This window comes from Gambusia affinis, linkage group LG03 (assembly GCF_019740435.1).
Source record: "Gambusia affinis linkage group LG03, SWU_Gaff_1.0, whole genome shotgun sequence".
Taxonomy (NCBI): Eukaryota; Metazoa; Chordata; class Actinopteri; order Cyprinodontiformes; family Poeciliidae; genus Gambusia; species Gambusia affinis.
In genome coordinates, this window is record NC_057870.1 from 10075293 (window position 1) to 10089826 (window position 14534).

The following is a 14534-nucleotide window of genomic DNA, read 5'->3' on the forward strand; positions in this document are numbered from 1 at the left end:
ACATACTTATGAATGAGCGTCTCGAGGGCGGTGGAAGGACTCGGTGTTTTTCCCTGGGACAGTTTAATATGAGGATGAGATGGGGATTTATCACAAATTGATTAAAAATGGGAAACTTTTGGCATTTTTTTTCTCTATCGACCTGTCATTTGAATGATAGTCTATTGGTGTTGCAAGTCGTTTCAAAAAGATGTGATGTCAATTGTTTAAAAAGTTGACAAAGGGGAAAAAAGGCAGAAGCAACAAATTTTAATTTAACAATTGAAATAAACTTGTAGTTTTTGGTAGACTAATGATGGAAATTGAATTGGTATAAAAAGAAAACACTCCAAAAATTGTAAACGTTAGCTCTGCAGCGATCCAGTAGGAGAAATCGTTAAATTAACAAAGCAATTAGTTCACACTAAACTTAAACAAACCTGAGTTTTTGCATCCCTCTGATTAAAAAGAATCATTGACACATCGTGATCTAGAAATACCATCTGAACAACACACTAGCTGTGTTCTTCATTTCTTTAGAAGTCCCATTCATCATTAAATCCTTTTAAGTTCAGACAAATATAAGACTAAATAGCTGCAGATCAAGGCAAACCCTAAATCTTGAGATTTTTGAAACGCTGCCAAACGTCCAAGTCCATCATGTTTTCTGACAAGTGCCTGTTAAAAGCTCAATAGCATAAAGCAAAAAGCAAATTTCCTGTAAAATATTAAGCCTTCCTGTTGCTACGAATACCTAACATTCATCTTTCTTGAGATGAGTGTTGTAACTATTGGAAACTGTGGGAAAACTCATTCACTGCATTCATGCATTCACTGATCATGAACAGAACTTTTTTTTTTTTTGACTGTCAAAGAAGAAGTTCAGGCTCTTCAAGCTAACAACCATTTGATTCTTGTCATCAGCTGATTTTTCTGCATGTCTCTTGGAAAAAAAAACAAGTGCAAGTTGCTCAAGCATCCAGAACCTAAAGGCCATGCGTCGACCTGCATGCATCCAGAGCAGAAATGGTTGCAAAGAACTGATGACGTGGCACTACTTTGTGAAATTCCCCCTAAGTGTCCTCTCAGAATCAGCATCGGTTTTTGGCTTCAAACATGAGCAGAATTGGCCGTGCGTCGTGCATTTGGAACAGGCAAACTCAAACTCGAGAAAGCTTTTAGTGTAATAATGTCGCTCCAAAATGAGACACAAGAGCAGAGCTCTGGTCTACCATTACTAGAGAGGAGATTGATCGGTAAAGTGCTGGGAGGGTATGTGAGATGCATTAGGGATTCGGACAGAGAATCCAGTGACGGAGCCCAGCTGGTGTATAATTATTATTCCCCCGTCACTGTAAGAGAAGTGAGCTTCGTTCGAAATGCGAGCAGATAACACATCCAAGGGGACACGCCCAGATCTCTGGAAAGTCGGTCGCTTCATTTTCTGAAGTCAGAGAAATGTCTTTCTGTGTGTTGTCATGGGGGAAAGCTAAGGCCTGAACATGCGGTTATGGCTTTCTGTAGGCAGCGCCGTTCAACATGGTTGCTGTTTGAATAGGCTGTGGGAGTTTTAGAGAGGGATGCAAATTGTTGATATGGAAAAAGGCAAAGCCCGGACAAAAGACTCTGTGTTTTGTTCCAGCCAGTCGGTCAGTCATTATGTCTGTCTTGTGTTTCAGTGTTAAAGACGGATCTGAGTTCGAAGGGGGAAGAAAAAAGCTGTCCCTTTCCCCAGTTTTCTTTGCGCTTCTTTTCATACTCTGTGCTGCAAAGTTTATTCATGAGTTTCGAGCCAAAAAACAAGCGAGTGTTTGTTTTGTTGATGTTCGGTGTCCTTCACACTTCCTGAGCTGCTACAGAAACACGGCTCAGTCTGAAGGAGGTGGCCATCTGTTTTTCAGAGCCTCTTGCTGCAGTTTGAGTCGCGTCTTTGTGCAGTTCTTATTAATAGCATAGACCTGCATTCAATTACCGTACATACCTTAGTTACACTTACAACTGTATTCCCATTGATTTCTCATTATTCACTGTAATTTTACTGCTTTCTCTCTCACAGCAATTTAAAATGAAACATTTTGCGCTGAATCTTTTCAAGGCTAAACCACAGTGATTTAAGCATTTCCACTTTCAATGTATTTTGAAAAGCAGTGCATAGTTGTGACAGGAGAGTGAAAGAGTCATGGGTTTCAAATTTCCTGTCATGGATTTATTGTCATCCCCGTTTCCTCTGATACCTGTAAATAAAATCCAATATAGCCAGGTGCCTTCAAGGACAATCAGTAAAAAGGGGCTCCTGTCTGTGACTTGGTTTCAGAATATAAATTCTGCAAAGGCCTCAGAGGATTGCTGGACAACACAAACATTTTGCCATACATTCAAAAAGCTGTGCGATTGAAAACTAACTCTGTCCAAACATCCTGAGCATTCTGTCTTCACTGTGAGACATGGTGGTGGCAGTATCATGCTATTGGAGCTAAGTACAGGATAACACTAGAAGAATTGAGACTGGGATGAGATTCACCTTCCAGCAGGATAATAACAGTAAACATGCAGCCAAGGAAACAGTTTAGATCAAAGCATATCATGCATTAGAACGGCCTAGTCAAAGTCTGGATCTAAGTATACACGAGAATATATAGTATGACTTTTTAAAAAAGAATTGGCAAAACTTTCTGCGTGTCGATCTGTACATTTTGGAGCCTTTAGAGAAGGAAATTTGTCTCTGTGCTGCAGTGATTCAAAGGGACTAAAAAGGTGCCACTATTTTCAGCTTCTGACTTGTAAAAATCCTTCCAAGCTGCATATCGTTTCCTTTTCAAGTCACATTTATGCAGTATCGTTTGTTGAGCAGTGGCTAAAACTCAGAATATTCCTTAAATCCCGTGTTTGTATATTTGCAAGCAAGCAAACATTTGGAAGGGTTTAGTATTACAGTTTGCTGTGCGGCGCTCTAGTCTGGGTCACCAAATGGAACCGGTTAACTGGTTGTGACCCTGATCCTATTCCCGTCCGTCTGTCTCCTCCCGTCTCGCCCAGTAAAACGACATTTTCTAGAGGACATGAAGTCACAGGGCGTCTGGGAAAACTGGGCATAAGCGCCTCTAACAGGTCAACACTTGGCTCGCTGTGGAGAAACACCTTGTTTGTTTAGCCCAGAACTGGTTTAAGCAGAGATTTCCTTCTCTGTTGACCTCTTTTCTTGGGAAAGAAGCTATGCAAAGAAATGATATAACAATATAAAGTTTTAATGCTTTCTCTCTCAGTATTCAAAATTCTCCTTTTGTTTTTACATATGTGTTGCAATAGGTTCTGGAGAGCTTTAAGATCATGGACTACAGTCTGCTGCTGGGCGTGCACGTCCTGGACCACAGGGAGGTGGGAGAGCCGGGCCAGACGGGGGGAGACGGCAGGAGGAACGTAGGTCAGAGGGTGCTTTACTCCACGGCCCTGGAGTCCATCCAAGGAGACGGCAAGGCGGCCGAAGTTGTCACCACTGACGACACGTGAGTTTGTTCAGCTGCGGGGAAACGCACGCTCACAGATGCTGCAATCTGAACACACATGCAGGCCCTCCGTCTCCATCTGCGTCTCCGTCTCCACTTCATCCCAGAGACGCCGTTACACAAACCGCGCTCGCGCCTCGCCCAGGGCACCGCACCGCACCGGCGGGCGCGCGCAGACGGGGCCTCATATAACCATAGCTACGCAAAGATACAAACACAGCCTCCCTTCTGCATATTTACAGCAACACACATGAATGTAAATAGTATAAGGGCCTCTTTTACAAACACTTGTAAAAGTGAGGCAGCACACTGGCTTTATTTGAACAAGACTTCGAGCCTCACAGAGAAACACTTGCTGTCCTCTCACCGCTTTTGTTTTCCCCGCTTCAGGATGGGCGGCATCCCGGCAAAAACACACAAAGACGAAAAGCTGCTCATCTTCCTGGGTATCATAGATATTCTGCAGTCATACAGGTACCAGTCCTCTTTAAATTATATTGCTGTCTTATTTTCTGGAATCCTGCTTTCTGACTGATTTCTTAAAGCTAAAAAGGTTCCATGCACGATAATGACTCACCATGACAAGAGTTACAGCTTTTAAACCTCCCATGTTGAGTTATCACAGGGGAAAAGCTACAAGACATTTTCCCATAAACCTCCAACCATCAGGATTTATTAGGCCTCAGAGGTCCATCAGTCTTCTCTATTTACTAATTGATTCATTTTTTTGTCCTGGAGGCAAAAAAAGGAGAAAGCCCCATTGATCAACAACAACAACAAAAAAAAAGACATAAAGCTTCATCAGCCTCTCTAATTGATGCTCTCTGAGTGGGTGGAGAAGGATAAATATGTCCAGCTTTTATTACAGCTGAATGTTTCAGATTATAAAGGAGATTTTATTACCAGATAGCCTGTTGAATTACAAAATTCTTTTTTCTAAGCTTCACTTCAGTATTTTTGATAAATACAAACAACAATCCAAACCATCCTTACCCTATGCGGGGAAAAAAAACAAAAAAAACAAAAAACTGCCACCTCAACCTACTGCTGCTGGTTTTGCCACCATCAGCAGAAGCACAGATTCAGGACGGAGCAAACCAGGAATGATCTCAGGTGGATGTTTAGGATGTTTTTCTTTAATTTCTAAAGTTGGAACTTGGATCTTAAAATGATTTTTGTCATATATTGTGCTACTGCTAACCAGGGCTACAATAAAGTATTTATTTCCTTTTTAGCTTTTATTTCCATATTAGCTGCATGCAGCTAATATTTGCAGCTAATACGGCTGCCAATCTGAACTCTGGTGAGAAAGTTAAGCCACACCTCCAGCTTGATAAACTTCTGTTTCAAAATGTCTTTCAGTGATAAAGGTGTCTGCTGAGGTGGCATCAGCTCTACACCATGTTCCAAATTATCATGCAAATTGGATTTAAGTGTCATAAAGATACAATTTTTTGTTGTGCTATTAAGTTTATAGATGGTAATATGTGTCTGGGCTCTTTGAATCACTATAATTAATTTCAGAGAGCTGGGTTGATTAGTTTTACAGGTTTCAAGCAATAAGCGAAAGAGAAAGGATCTCTGCTGACAAAAATGATCAAATAGTGTAGTGCCGTATGACAAGGTATGAAAACATTAGATATTTAACGAAAACTGAAGCGTTATCGTGCTGTGAAGAGATTTGTGGCTGATTTGTACAGATAAAGGCAAAATGAGGAAGGTTTCTGTTTGACAAATTCATGGGATTAAGAGAGCAGCTGTTAAAATGCCCTTAAAGCAGCAAACAGTTATTTGAAGCTGCTGGAACCTCAAGGTGGAGGATCCTCCAGAGGCTTGCAGTGCATGAACCTACTATTCGACCACCACTAACCAGAAATGGTGGCAGTGGGCCCGGCCGTACATGAAGATTAGCTTTCAAACAGACTTGTTCACTGATGACTGCTGGATGGTCCAGATGGACGCAGTTGTCACAGCCGTTCCAACGCGGCTGTGACGTCAGCAAGGAGGTGGTGGAGTCATGCTTTGGGCCGAAATCACAGGGAGAGAATCATTGGTCGGCCCCTTCAGAGTCCCTGAAGGTGTGGAAATGACCCCAGCAAAGAATATGGACTTTCTGACTGATCACTTTCTTTCATGGTTCAAAAAGAAGAGCCGTACCAAAAACATTTGGAACATTTTGAGTTTTTTATTTTTGAAAAAGATACTGTTCTCAGGGAGAGCTTTGTTCAGTAAAATTTGATTCATACTGTAATAGTTCATGACTTTAAAATTATACTAACCATCATTTGCATTGACCATTTAGGAAAATTTGAGAAAATATCACTTGCATAATAATTTGGAACACGGTGTAAATGATATTAGCACTATTGTATTCGATGACTGAGACCTTTGCTTTTGAAGGAGATTAATCTTATATTCTTGGTTTGAGGTTCCTCCTCCAAAAAAAAAAAAGAAAAAAAAGAAATCTCAGTCAATCATCTTGAAGGGGAAGTTATCAAAGAAGGAACATTTGTGACAATGCTTGTGTCGTCTCTCCTCAGATTCATTAAAAAGTTGGAACATTCGTGGAAAGCCCTGGTGTATGACGGTGTAAGTTGACACCCTGCAAGAATCAGAAACTGCTGCTTTCATGAATGAAGCCCTTTTTCAGCCTATTGACCAACGTTTCTTTCTTCTTTTTCTTCCCATGCCTCCCCTTCTGTAGGATTCGGTTTCTGTCCACCGGCCCGGGTTTTACGCCAGCCGCTTCCTGAAGTTCATGAGTGTACGGGTCTTCAGGAAGAATCAGCGTAAGTCTGCGGCTTGACATGTTTAATGCAAAGGGAACGAGTGGAAAGAGCAAGGATTGGGGAAGCAGGAAATCCTGACCTGATAAAAGACCGGGAATAAGAGGGCAGGTCTTATCGTGTATTTTAGGGCTTTTGTGTGCCAATGATACGCATTCGTAGAAAATGCTGCCTTGTGAAAGTAATGTCTTTGGCTCCAGGATTAGTTCATAAAATAAAGAATTTTATGGTGATTTAACAAACGAGAAAGAAGGAACTCAGAAGAAATGCTGACTGGGAACAATATCTTGGAGACCAAACAGACTCTATCAACTACCAACAGAGTAAAAATGTCTTTATGGCGAGCCTAGTCTGCTCTTTATTCAACTGAGGAACTTAACCAGTCTGTGACAGCAATTGTAATTCATATAATTATAATTCTAGCAGCGTTCAGATGTATGTCCAGTTCTGATCATCGTTGTTTACATTATTTCATTCAATAAATCCCAATTATTCAGGTCTATTTTTTCAAGAAAGTCTCTTTTTTTTTTTTTGCTCATAACTGTAAGGAGTCATGTTATGTGGGTTTAGACAGATCATTATCCATACATGGTAATGATTCCTGCTATGGAGAGATTTGGCTTCAAATGCTGTTTCTGTCAGAAATGTTTTTTTTTGTTTGCGTTTGTTTTTTTGCTTTGAATAATGGTGGGAAGGTATACTAACGTTTTTTTGTTTTGTGGACTTAAAATATATTTGACCTTCAAAATGATGAAGCTCAAAATATGACTTCAGCCATACGTTTGCTCTGGCAGGTTGTTGAAAGGAGCTCATAGATTTTCTCTGTTATGAGTCGTAACTTTAGGTAAAAATGGGAAGCTGCGCCTCTTATTTAGGTGACAGGAACAGATTTTATTTTATGTCCTGCTTTGGGGGAACATTTATATTTCCCTTTAACAATTAAATTCTGCTACAAAGCTTCAACTTTGTGTGACCTTTTCATCTGTCACGGTATTTTCCCCCCTCAGCTTCTGACTCCTGTGAATCTCTTATTTTCTAACACTATTTTCCTCCCTCTCTTGACTTTAATGTGCTTTTTTTTTTTTGTCAATATTTTTTTGGCTCCGCAGCAATTCGATTTTCCCCCTCAAAGAGGACTCGCACCTCCATCCCTGCTCTGAAGTCGTCCTCACAGGAGATCCTTTCATCGCAGGCGGATGAGAGGCGCGAGGACGAGAGGAGGGACAGGCTGGGAGGGGCCCGCAGCCTGGCCAGTCTGGATGGACAAGGTGCATAAAAACACGTGATACCTTACCTTTAATATTTTACCGCCCCACAAACAATCTGGCAACATTCAGGCATATTTATAGAAGGGCCTCATTGTTGTTGAAGTTCGCTGGACGTTCAAAACGCTTTCCTTATCCTTGTCTAAGCCATCTTCTGGTTTACAGTCGTGATGACTTGTTTAGTTGTAACTAGAGTCTTTCAGAAATAGTTGAGGGCCATTAAACATCTCCTTTTATTCAGTCATAAAGTGTTCTGCCTCTGGCCAAGCTGTCACAGATTAATACTCTGTTTGGCCTGCAGGAAAGAAAGCAGAACCTACCTTGTCAATGTTTTCATCTTGGATGCACCACATGTGTGTAAAACCTGAAAAGGTTGAATGCTTTTCTGCCCTATATCCTCTATGACCGCAAACTGACCCCAGATCAGGAAGTCAGATGAATCAAAGGGTGATAAAATAAAGTGCAGCAGCTGCAGATGACCTTTGTGTTAAACGAGTCTATTAGGCAAAGAGTCGCCGGAAGAAACACGGGCGTGGTGCTGAGAGAGATATCACACAGTCATGCGTAGTCTTTCCATTTTATTATTATTATTATTTTTTTTTTTTTTACTTTACAGCTGAGGGGCTCTCCCACCCGAGTCCCCGGCTGTGATGTAACTCACAACAGAGTAAATGTAATTGTTCCACTTCCTGGTCTGCTGTTCATGGTTTCTGGATCGGCCTCAAACAAGACAGACGACGTTTGTTTCGCTCTGATGTTGGAGTCACAGAGAACTGCGTCAGTGTTAGTGGAAGCAGCAAATTGGTTGATTATTACCCTCAACTTTTATCGTTGACATCCCGGTAAAAGTCATAATGTTTAATCAGTATTAATCATTTAACCTTGTAGCATAATTTCATGTTGAATATAAAAAGGTTCAGCTTCGGTTCGTTGCATAATTTCTCAAAGTTTCCAGATTTATGTGTCCTCTCTTATAATCTAGACTTCTCTTCCACCCCAACTGGATTTCTTCAGGATGTAGTTACAGATACGACTTTGGGAAAAGGTTCATCAGTTGTCTGTCTAACCTTTTCTGTGTGAATTTGCTCATGCGTGTAGGGATTATTTTATTGTTAAAAGACCCAGTAACAAACAACGTTCAATTTGTTGGGAGGGACCGCACGATTGTTTTATAAAATGCCCCCGAGTTAAGAATATAGAATACTTTAAGAAATCACTAAATTAGTTGCCAAGAGGTTCTGAATTACTCACAGCAGCAGGTGGTTTATTTTCTCAGCTGTTTTGAACCAAAACCGCAAAAGTCCGAGAAAATTGTTGATGAATCTGATGATAAACACCCATCCCAACCACCTATTCACAGCAAACATTGACAAATAATCTCACATTTTGGTTTGTACCCAATCTGATGCACATTGATCCTTTTTCTTCAATCTTGTGTCATTTGTGGACAATCTCCGCCACGGTCTACATCGTCAATAGAGGATGGTTTCACGGTGTAGAGGTTTTGTTTAGAAAACTGAATTGTGTGTTACTCTTCTCCGTGTCTTCAGCTGTCTTTGGTTCATTCCTGCGTCCCGATCTGGTCCCTGCCAACCCGTCCTTCTACGAGGCGTCCTCCATGGGGACAATCTCCACCTCCTCCGTCTATGTCAACGTGGAAAGCCAAACAGAAGAGAGGTAATGTCCAGGCTTTGCCTTTACGTTTTCCTTTCTGTTCCTACTGATGCACGCCCAGGAGCCACTTTATTAGGTACACTTTGCTAGTTGAAGGCTGGAGCTTCTTTCACTTTCCGAAAGAAGCTTTGAAAGTGCTTCTTTCAGAGCAATGTCAGAAAATAAATCATCTCTGACGTTATTTATTCAATGTCAGAGAATCAATAAGTTGTCAGAAATATTCCAGAGTCTATGATTTATATTAACATGACAGCAACAAGCAGACGACACAAATAATCCGCTTTACCTCACACCAAATTGGATTAAGATCTGGTGACTGTGGAGGTCAAAGAAGAGCAGAGGATTTATCATCGTGTTCAATAAAACAGGATGATTGTTCCACTCCAAACCACTGAGATGATGTGAGCTTTAGCTTGAGTTTCCAGGAATGACACACGGTTTCGTCTTCTGCTTCCAGGTTTGATGTGTTGTTGGTTGAGAGATGTTATGCCACAATGAATGGTGATTTAATTAACTTGGCAACATTCATTCGATACACAAACTCTCCCAGAACACCGAATGGCCTCTGGTGTTGGGGTGGATGGATGTTGTTAATGTTAATAAAAGATTAGGAGGAGCGTCTCAAGAGAAACTAATCACTGACCTTTACAAGGTATCTGTTGCCTCCTTAAACGTTATAAAATCAGGTAAACAATCCCAGCGATAGTTTCACATTAACAGGTTTTGTTACGCCTTCACCTCCTCGGTGTAAAACCCCGCCCCTCTGGCTGACGGCCATTTAATGGCCCCCTTCCTAGAAATCTTTTTGTCCCCCGTCCTCTGTGTGCCTGTTTGTCTTTCACCTCTCCTCCTGTGCGCCCGCGCCGGCTCAGCCGTGCTCTCTGAGGCTCCATTGTGGGACTCGCCATTGTGGGACTCGCCCCTCTTCGTCGGTCACCTGCTGCCGGCCTCGCATTGTTCTCCCGGCCGTTTTCATAAATATTTAAACAGCAGCTTTGATACAGTTTTAACCTGGCGATGTCAGGCCAAGCAAAGACCGCGGCAAAGCAGGACAAGCGGCTCATTAGAGGCCGCACATCAGCTGGCGACGATCCCCGTCGGCCGGCCTGTGGCAGTAGTTGCCATGTCGGATGTGTGTGGGTGTGTAAAGTTGCCGTTTCTCTGTTTTGCCTCGATGAAGCCGAAAGTCTCTCAAGAAAACTCTTTACGACTCTCTGCCTAGAATTCATTTTCACTTTGAACCTAAAGGCTCCTCGTCATATCTGTCATAAAACGATCACAACACATTCCTGCATTTATCAGGGAGTCACCTGATGTCCATGCTGAGAAAACGCTGTTCTTGATGCCATCTAGTGGTTGAAGCAAAGAGACCTGGGAAAAAATTGACACGGTAATGCAAAGGTTTTATGGTGGTCAAGATATTTTGGGGGGGTTCTGTTATCTTGATTTGTTTGGATTCTCTTTGTTGCTAATATTTAGAGGTAGTAGTCTTTAAAAATCGCTTTGAATAATTCTGGTTGGATATTTGACTGTTAGGAGAAATGGTGGAGCTCGTTTTAAAAGCTTGGTTTTATTGCACACACCCGGCACAATTTAAGCACAATTCAGAAATAATCAAAAATCTTAATGCTGGTTTGCTTTACTGATTCTAACACCAGTTTTGATCTGTACTGGTATCGTTGACAACCAACAGCGTTTCCATGTTTCAGCTATCTGGCTGTTGATTTGAGGTGAAGATGAAGAATCTGAAGGTTGTCTTCATTCTCTGGCAGCTGAACATCCCCACTGCATGATGCTGCCACCACCATGCTCAACAGTTCTGCCAGGGTTTTCCAGTTTAAAAGCCTCCTTGTGTTTCATCCAAACAGTCTTCTTGTCATTTTGGCAGTATTTCAATCTTAGCTTCATCTGACCATTGGAAACATTTCCCCCCCAACAAGCATTTGATTTTTCCATTTTAAACCTGGAAAAGTGACATTTGTCTCATTAATGAATCAGTCAATCACGTTTATTTGTACAGCACGTTTCAGCAACAAGGCCGTTCAAAGTGCTTTACATCATAAATGAACTCCAACCAGAACTACATTCTTCCAGGTTGAAGTTAGTCCCCATCATGAAACACGCAGCCAGAACACACTCCGCTGCCTGGTGTGTATTTTTTATTTTTTTAACTGACTGATTTCTGAGCCAAGTCCTTTCAGTCTGGAGGGAATTGGTTCACTTCTATTTAAGACATTTCCGACACCGTGGACCTTTGTGAAATACGAACCTAAATCCTGAACCCAGTCAGTGTCTTGGGTTTAGTTTAATTCTGAGGAGTATTCCAGCTTTCAGACTGTGTTTATACAGCTGCTTTCAAGTCAGAAAATAAACTTTCAGGGCAAAAATTCACCTCTAAATGTGTTGTCTTGTTGCAGGGATGATGTTGCATCCAGCTCTACATTCACGCTGGAGGACAGCGCCATCTGCCTCACTTCAGAGCAGAGCACCGTAGATGTGGACATCGACCGGGACGACGGATCTGTTCTTGACGTGTACTTGGTACGTTGTAGTTTTGCTCACTTTGGGCTTACTCTGAAAAACATTTTCCTTATTATTATTATTATTATTATTATTATTTTTATTATTATTATTATTTATTTTTATTTTTTTACAACTTTGTCATCAAGTTGTAAAAGATTTTTTACAACTTTTTCTTTTGTAAAAACCTGTGACAAAAATCTGGAAATATGTAAAAAAAAATAAAATAAAATAAAAAGTAGGTGGCAGCAGAGTGGATTGTTGCAAAGGAGTGATGATGTGACATTTAGACAGCCATGTTTTGGAATAGACTTGAACAATTTCCGCGTCTATTCCAGTTCCTCCGTCTATTTTAAGTTTTCTGGCTCTAGAACGCATGTGCTTTTAAAAAGTTTTGTTTTCTCTACAGTAAAAGCTTTACATCCTTCATTTCCTCCTGCCACACACAAGACAATCTCCACACGGCATCGGATGCTCCAGGCTGGAAGTCGGTCTCCACGCTGAGTTCTGCTCCATCCACAACGCCATTTGTTGTTTGCCAATTCCAAAGGAAGACCCCTGAACGCCTCTCTGGCTGACGGACCGCCGCACAGTTGGAACAGTACAAATGTGCTGAACTTCAGATAGTGTTGCTTTTCTGGAGCATGCATCAAAGCAGCACTATTTAGTTTAGTTTTTTTTTTTCTTCATTTTTTTACACGTATTTGTGTTTCGTTGTGCTCACCAAGATTTCATAGGTTATCTAGATATATGAGAATATATGCCTAAGGAAACGCTAGAATGTCCTACATTTCTTCTCTGGTGGCCTGAAAGACTTTAAATCTTTGCTGCAGCACGAGCTGCTGATAAGAAATGTTTACAGTGAATTTAAGGAAGCATCAAGGCTGCATCATGAAGGAGCGACTCACTTCAACAGACTTGATTACGAAGCTCCTGAGGCCAAAACACAGACTGCGACGTGGCCAACTGTTCCCAACCAGGTGGCTGTTTGTGCTGCCTTAAGAGAAACGTGATGCTCGGAATGAGAAAAGACCGTTGGTTGATCTTGTACGAGACACTTGCGCTTGGAAAAAAAAAGGCACTTTTGACACTGGTAATGATTACTTTAGGAAATGTTTTCTTTTCTCTGAGGACATTGCGTAGGTTGGTGGTTCACAGGGCAATAAGCACAGAGTTGGATCTGTGAAAATGCACTTTTTTTCTCTCTTTCTTCTTTCCTCTACAAATGCACACGTGTTTTATCATTGATACTACATGTAGGAACAAACACTGTGGATCGTGTTTGATGTGGAACTGCTAGTTTTGTGAGGTTGGCCTCGTGACTGGAGATGGTCCTGTTCAGGAAATAGTGTGTCCTCCCGAAGACGTCGAGACATCCTTACCGCTGTCTGATACCTCATCAAGACTGTAGCCAACTATAAATGTCCAACTCTACAATCACGACAGATGAGAATAATTTATTACACAAGTCATGATAATTCACCATCTGCTGAAATAATAATAATTGAAAAAAAACAACACTTTAAATCGCTGAATGTAAAGAAAATGCATATTTATGTAAAGAAAAGCTTCCTATAAATAAACTTTAAAATTCACTGAGTGGCCTTTAGGGGAAACTTTAAGTGTCGTGACGTGATCAGTCTGTTTTTTGCTTTGACTGGAGAAGAGTGTTTAGAGGTTTTTGTTGAGGCACCAGCCTTTACTAAAGACTCACTCCAACCTTTACCTTACCCTCCAATGGCGGTATTATGGTTTGGGAATGTTTGGTGGCATCTGAGCTTAATGCCCCTCTGTTTTTGAAGAAAACAACTCTGAATTCAGCAAAAATATCATTAGACATTGCCTTTAATGATAGTTTGGTACCCCTTGTAAATATGTTAAAAACATTAAAACAAGTACGGGTTTTATTGCAGCAGCAAAAGTTTACACTGAAAATGTAAGAAAAAAAAATTATAAAAAAGATTTTACCAATGACAAAAAAAAAAAAAAAAATCTGTTTATTTGAAAAATATTGAGTTTATTTTTCAGACACACCCAGTATATATCTGAAACATATTTATTTTTTGGGTTTTCTGCTTTTTTGTAATAAGGTAATAAGAACCCTCTTCATATCCAAGTTGATTGAAAGATCTTTTTTTTTTTTTTTACAGAAACCAGATTTGTTTGTTGCTGTTAAAAAACTAAATGTGAATTTTAGTGGCCTGCAAGTACTTTCAAGTTGACAATTTTGACCTACCTGTCAAAAAAAAAAGGTTAAGGTTAATTTTGACTCATGGTTTTTTTTATTTGGCTGTACCACAAAATACCAGAAGAAAAACTACATTTAAAATCTTTGAAATGTCAAAACATTTCATAAAGTCCGCGATACCATGAATGTGTAACATTCATTTAGCTCTTCAGCCACAGTAAAAAGTACCACACCTATAATATTTATGATGTAGAATAGAAAATGATAAAAAAAATAGTGTTCAGATATGACGTTTCATAAAGTGCACTCCACAGCTGTGAAGCTGCCATTTAGTCTGTGCCATCGGACTCTCCGACCACCTTCAGCAGGCAAAATGTTTAAAGTGCCTTGCCCGACTGAGCAGGGATTCAAACCAGCATCCCACCTATTGCAGGACAATGTTTCTTTCCCCTTTTGCCTCTCAGCAAATTACTGGAGATCTAGTTTCTGCCCATTCTTCTCTCTCTGTGTTGTTGCAAAATTAAAAGCAACAAGTTCAGGCTTTTTTTTTTTTCTCTTTACTTTTAATCTATTAAAAACAAGATTATATCTATTTTTGTAGCCACTTATTTGAAGCATG

General features: G+C 40.6%; 1 protein-coding gene across 1 annotated transcript in view; it reads left to right on the forward strand.

Annotated features, from left to right (window-relative positions):
- Positions 1-13363, forward strand: part of pip5k1bb (phosphatidylinositol-4-phosphate 5-kinase, type I, beta b) — a 39978-nt gene extending 26615 nt beyond the window's left edge. The window contains exons 8-15 of the mRNA XM_044110882.1: positions 3286-3482; positions 3873-3956; positions 6023-6071; positions 6187-6271; positions 7378-7536; positions 9084-9210; positions 11625-11748; positions 12137-13363. Of these exons, the coding sequence (XP_043966817.1) occupies positions 3286-3482; positions 3873-3956; positions 6023-6071; positions 6187-6271; positions 7378-7536; positions 9084-9210; positions 11625-11748; positions 12137-12139 (828 nt within the window). The 3' untranslated portion in view covers positions 12140-13363. The remainder of the gene's footprint in view (positions 1-3285; positions 3483-3872; positions 3957-6022; positions 6072-6186; positions 6272-7377; positions 7537-9083; positions 9211-11624; positions 11749-12136) is intronic.
- The last annotated feature ends 1171 nt before the right edge of the window (positions 13364-14534 follow it).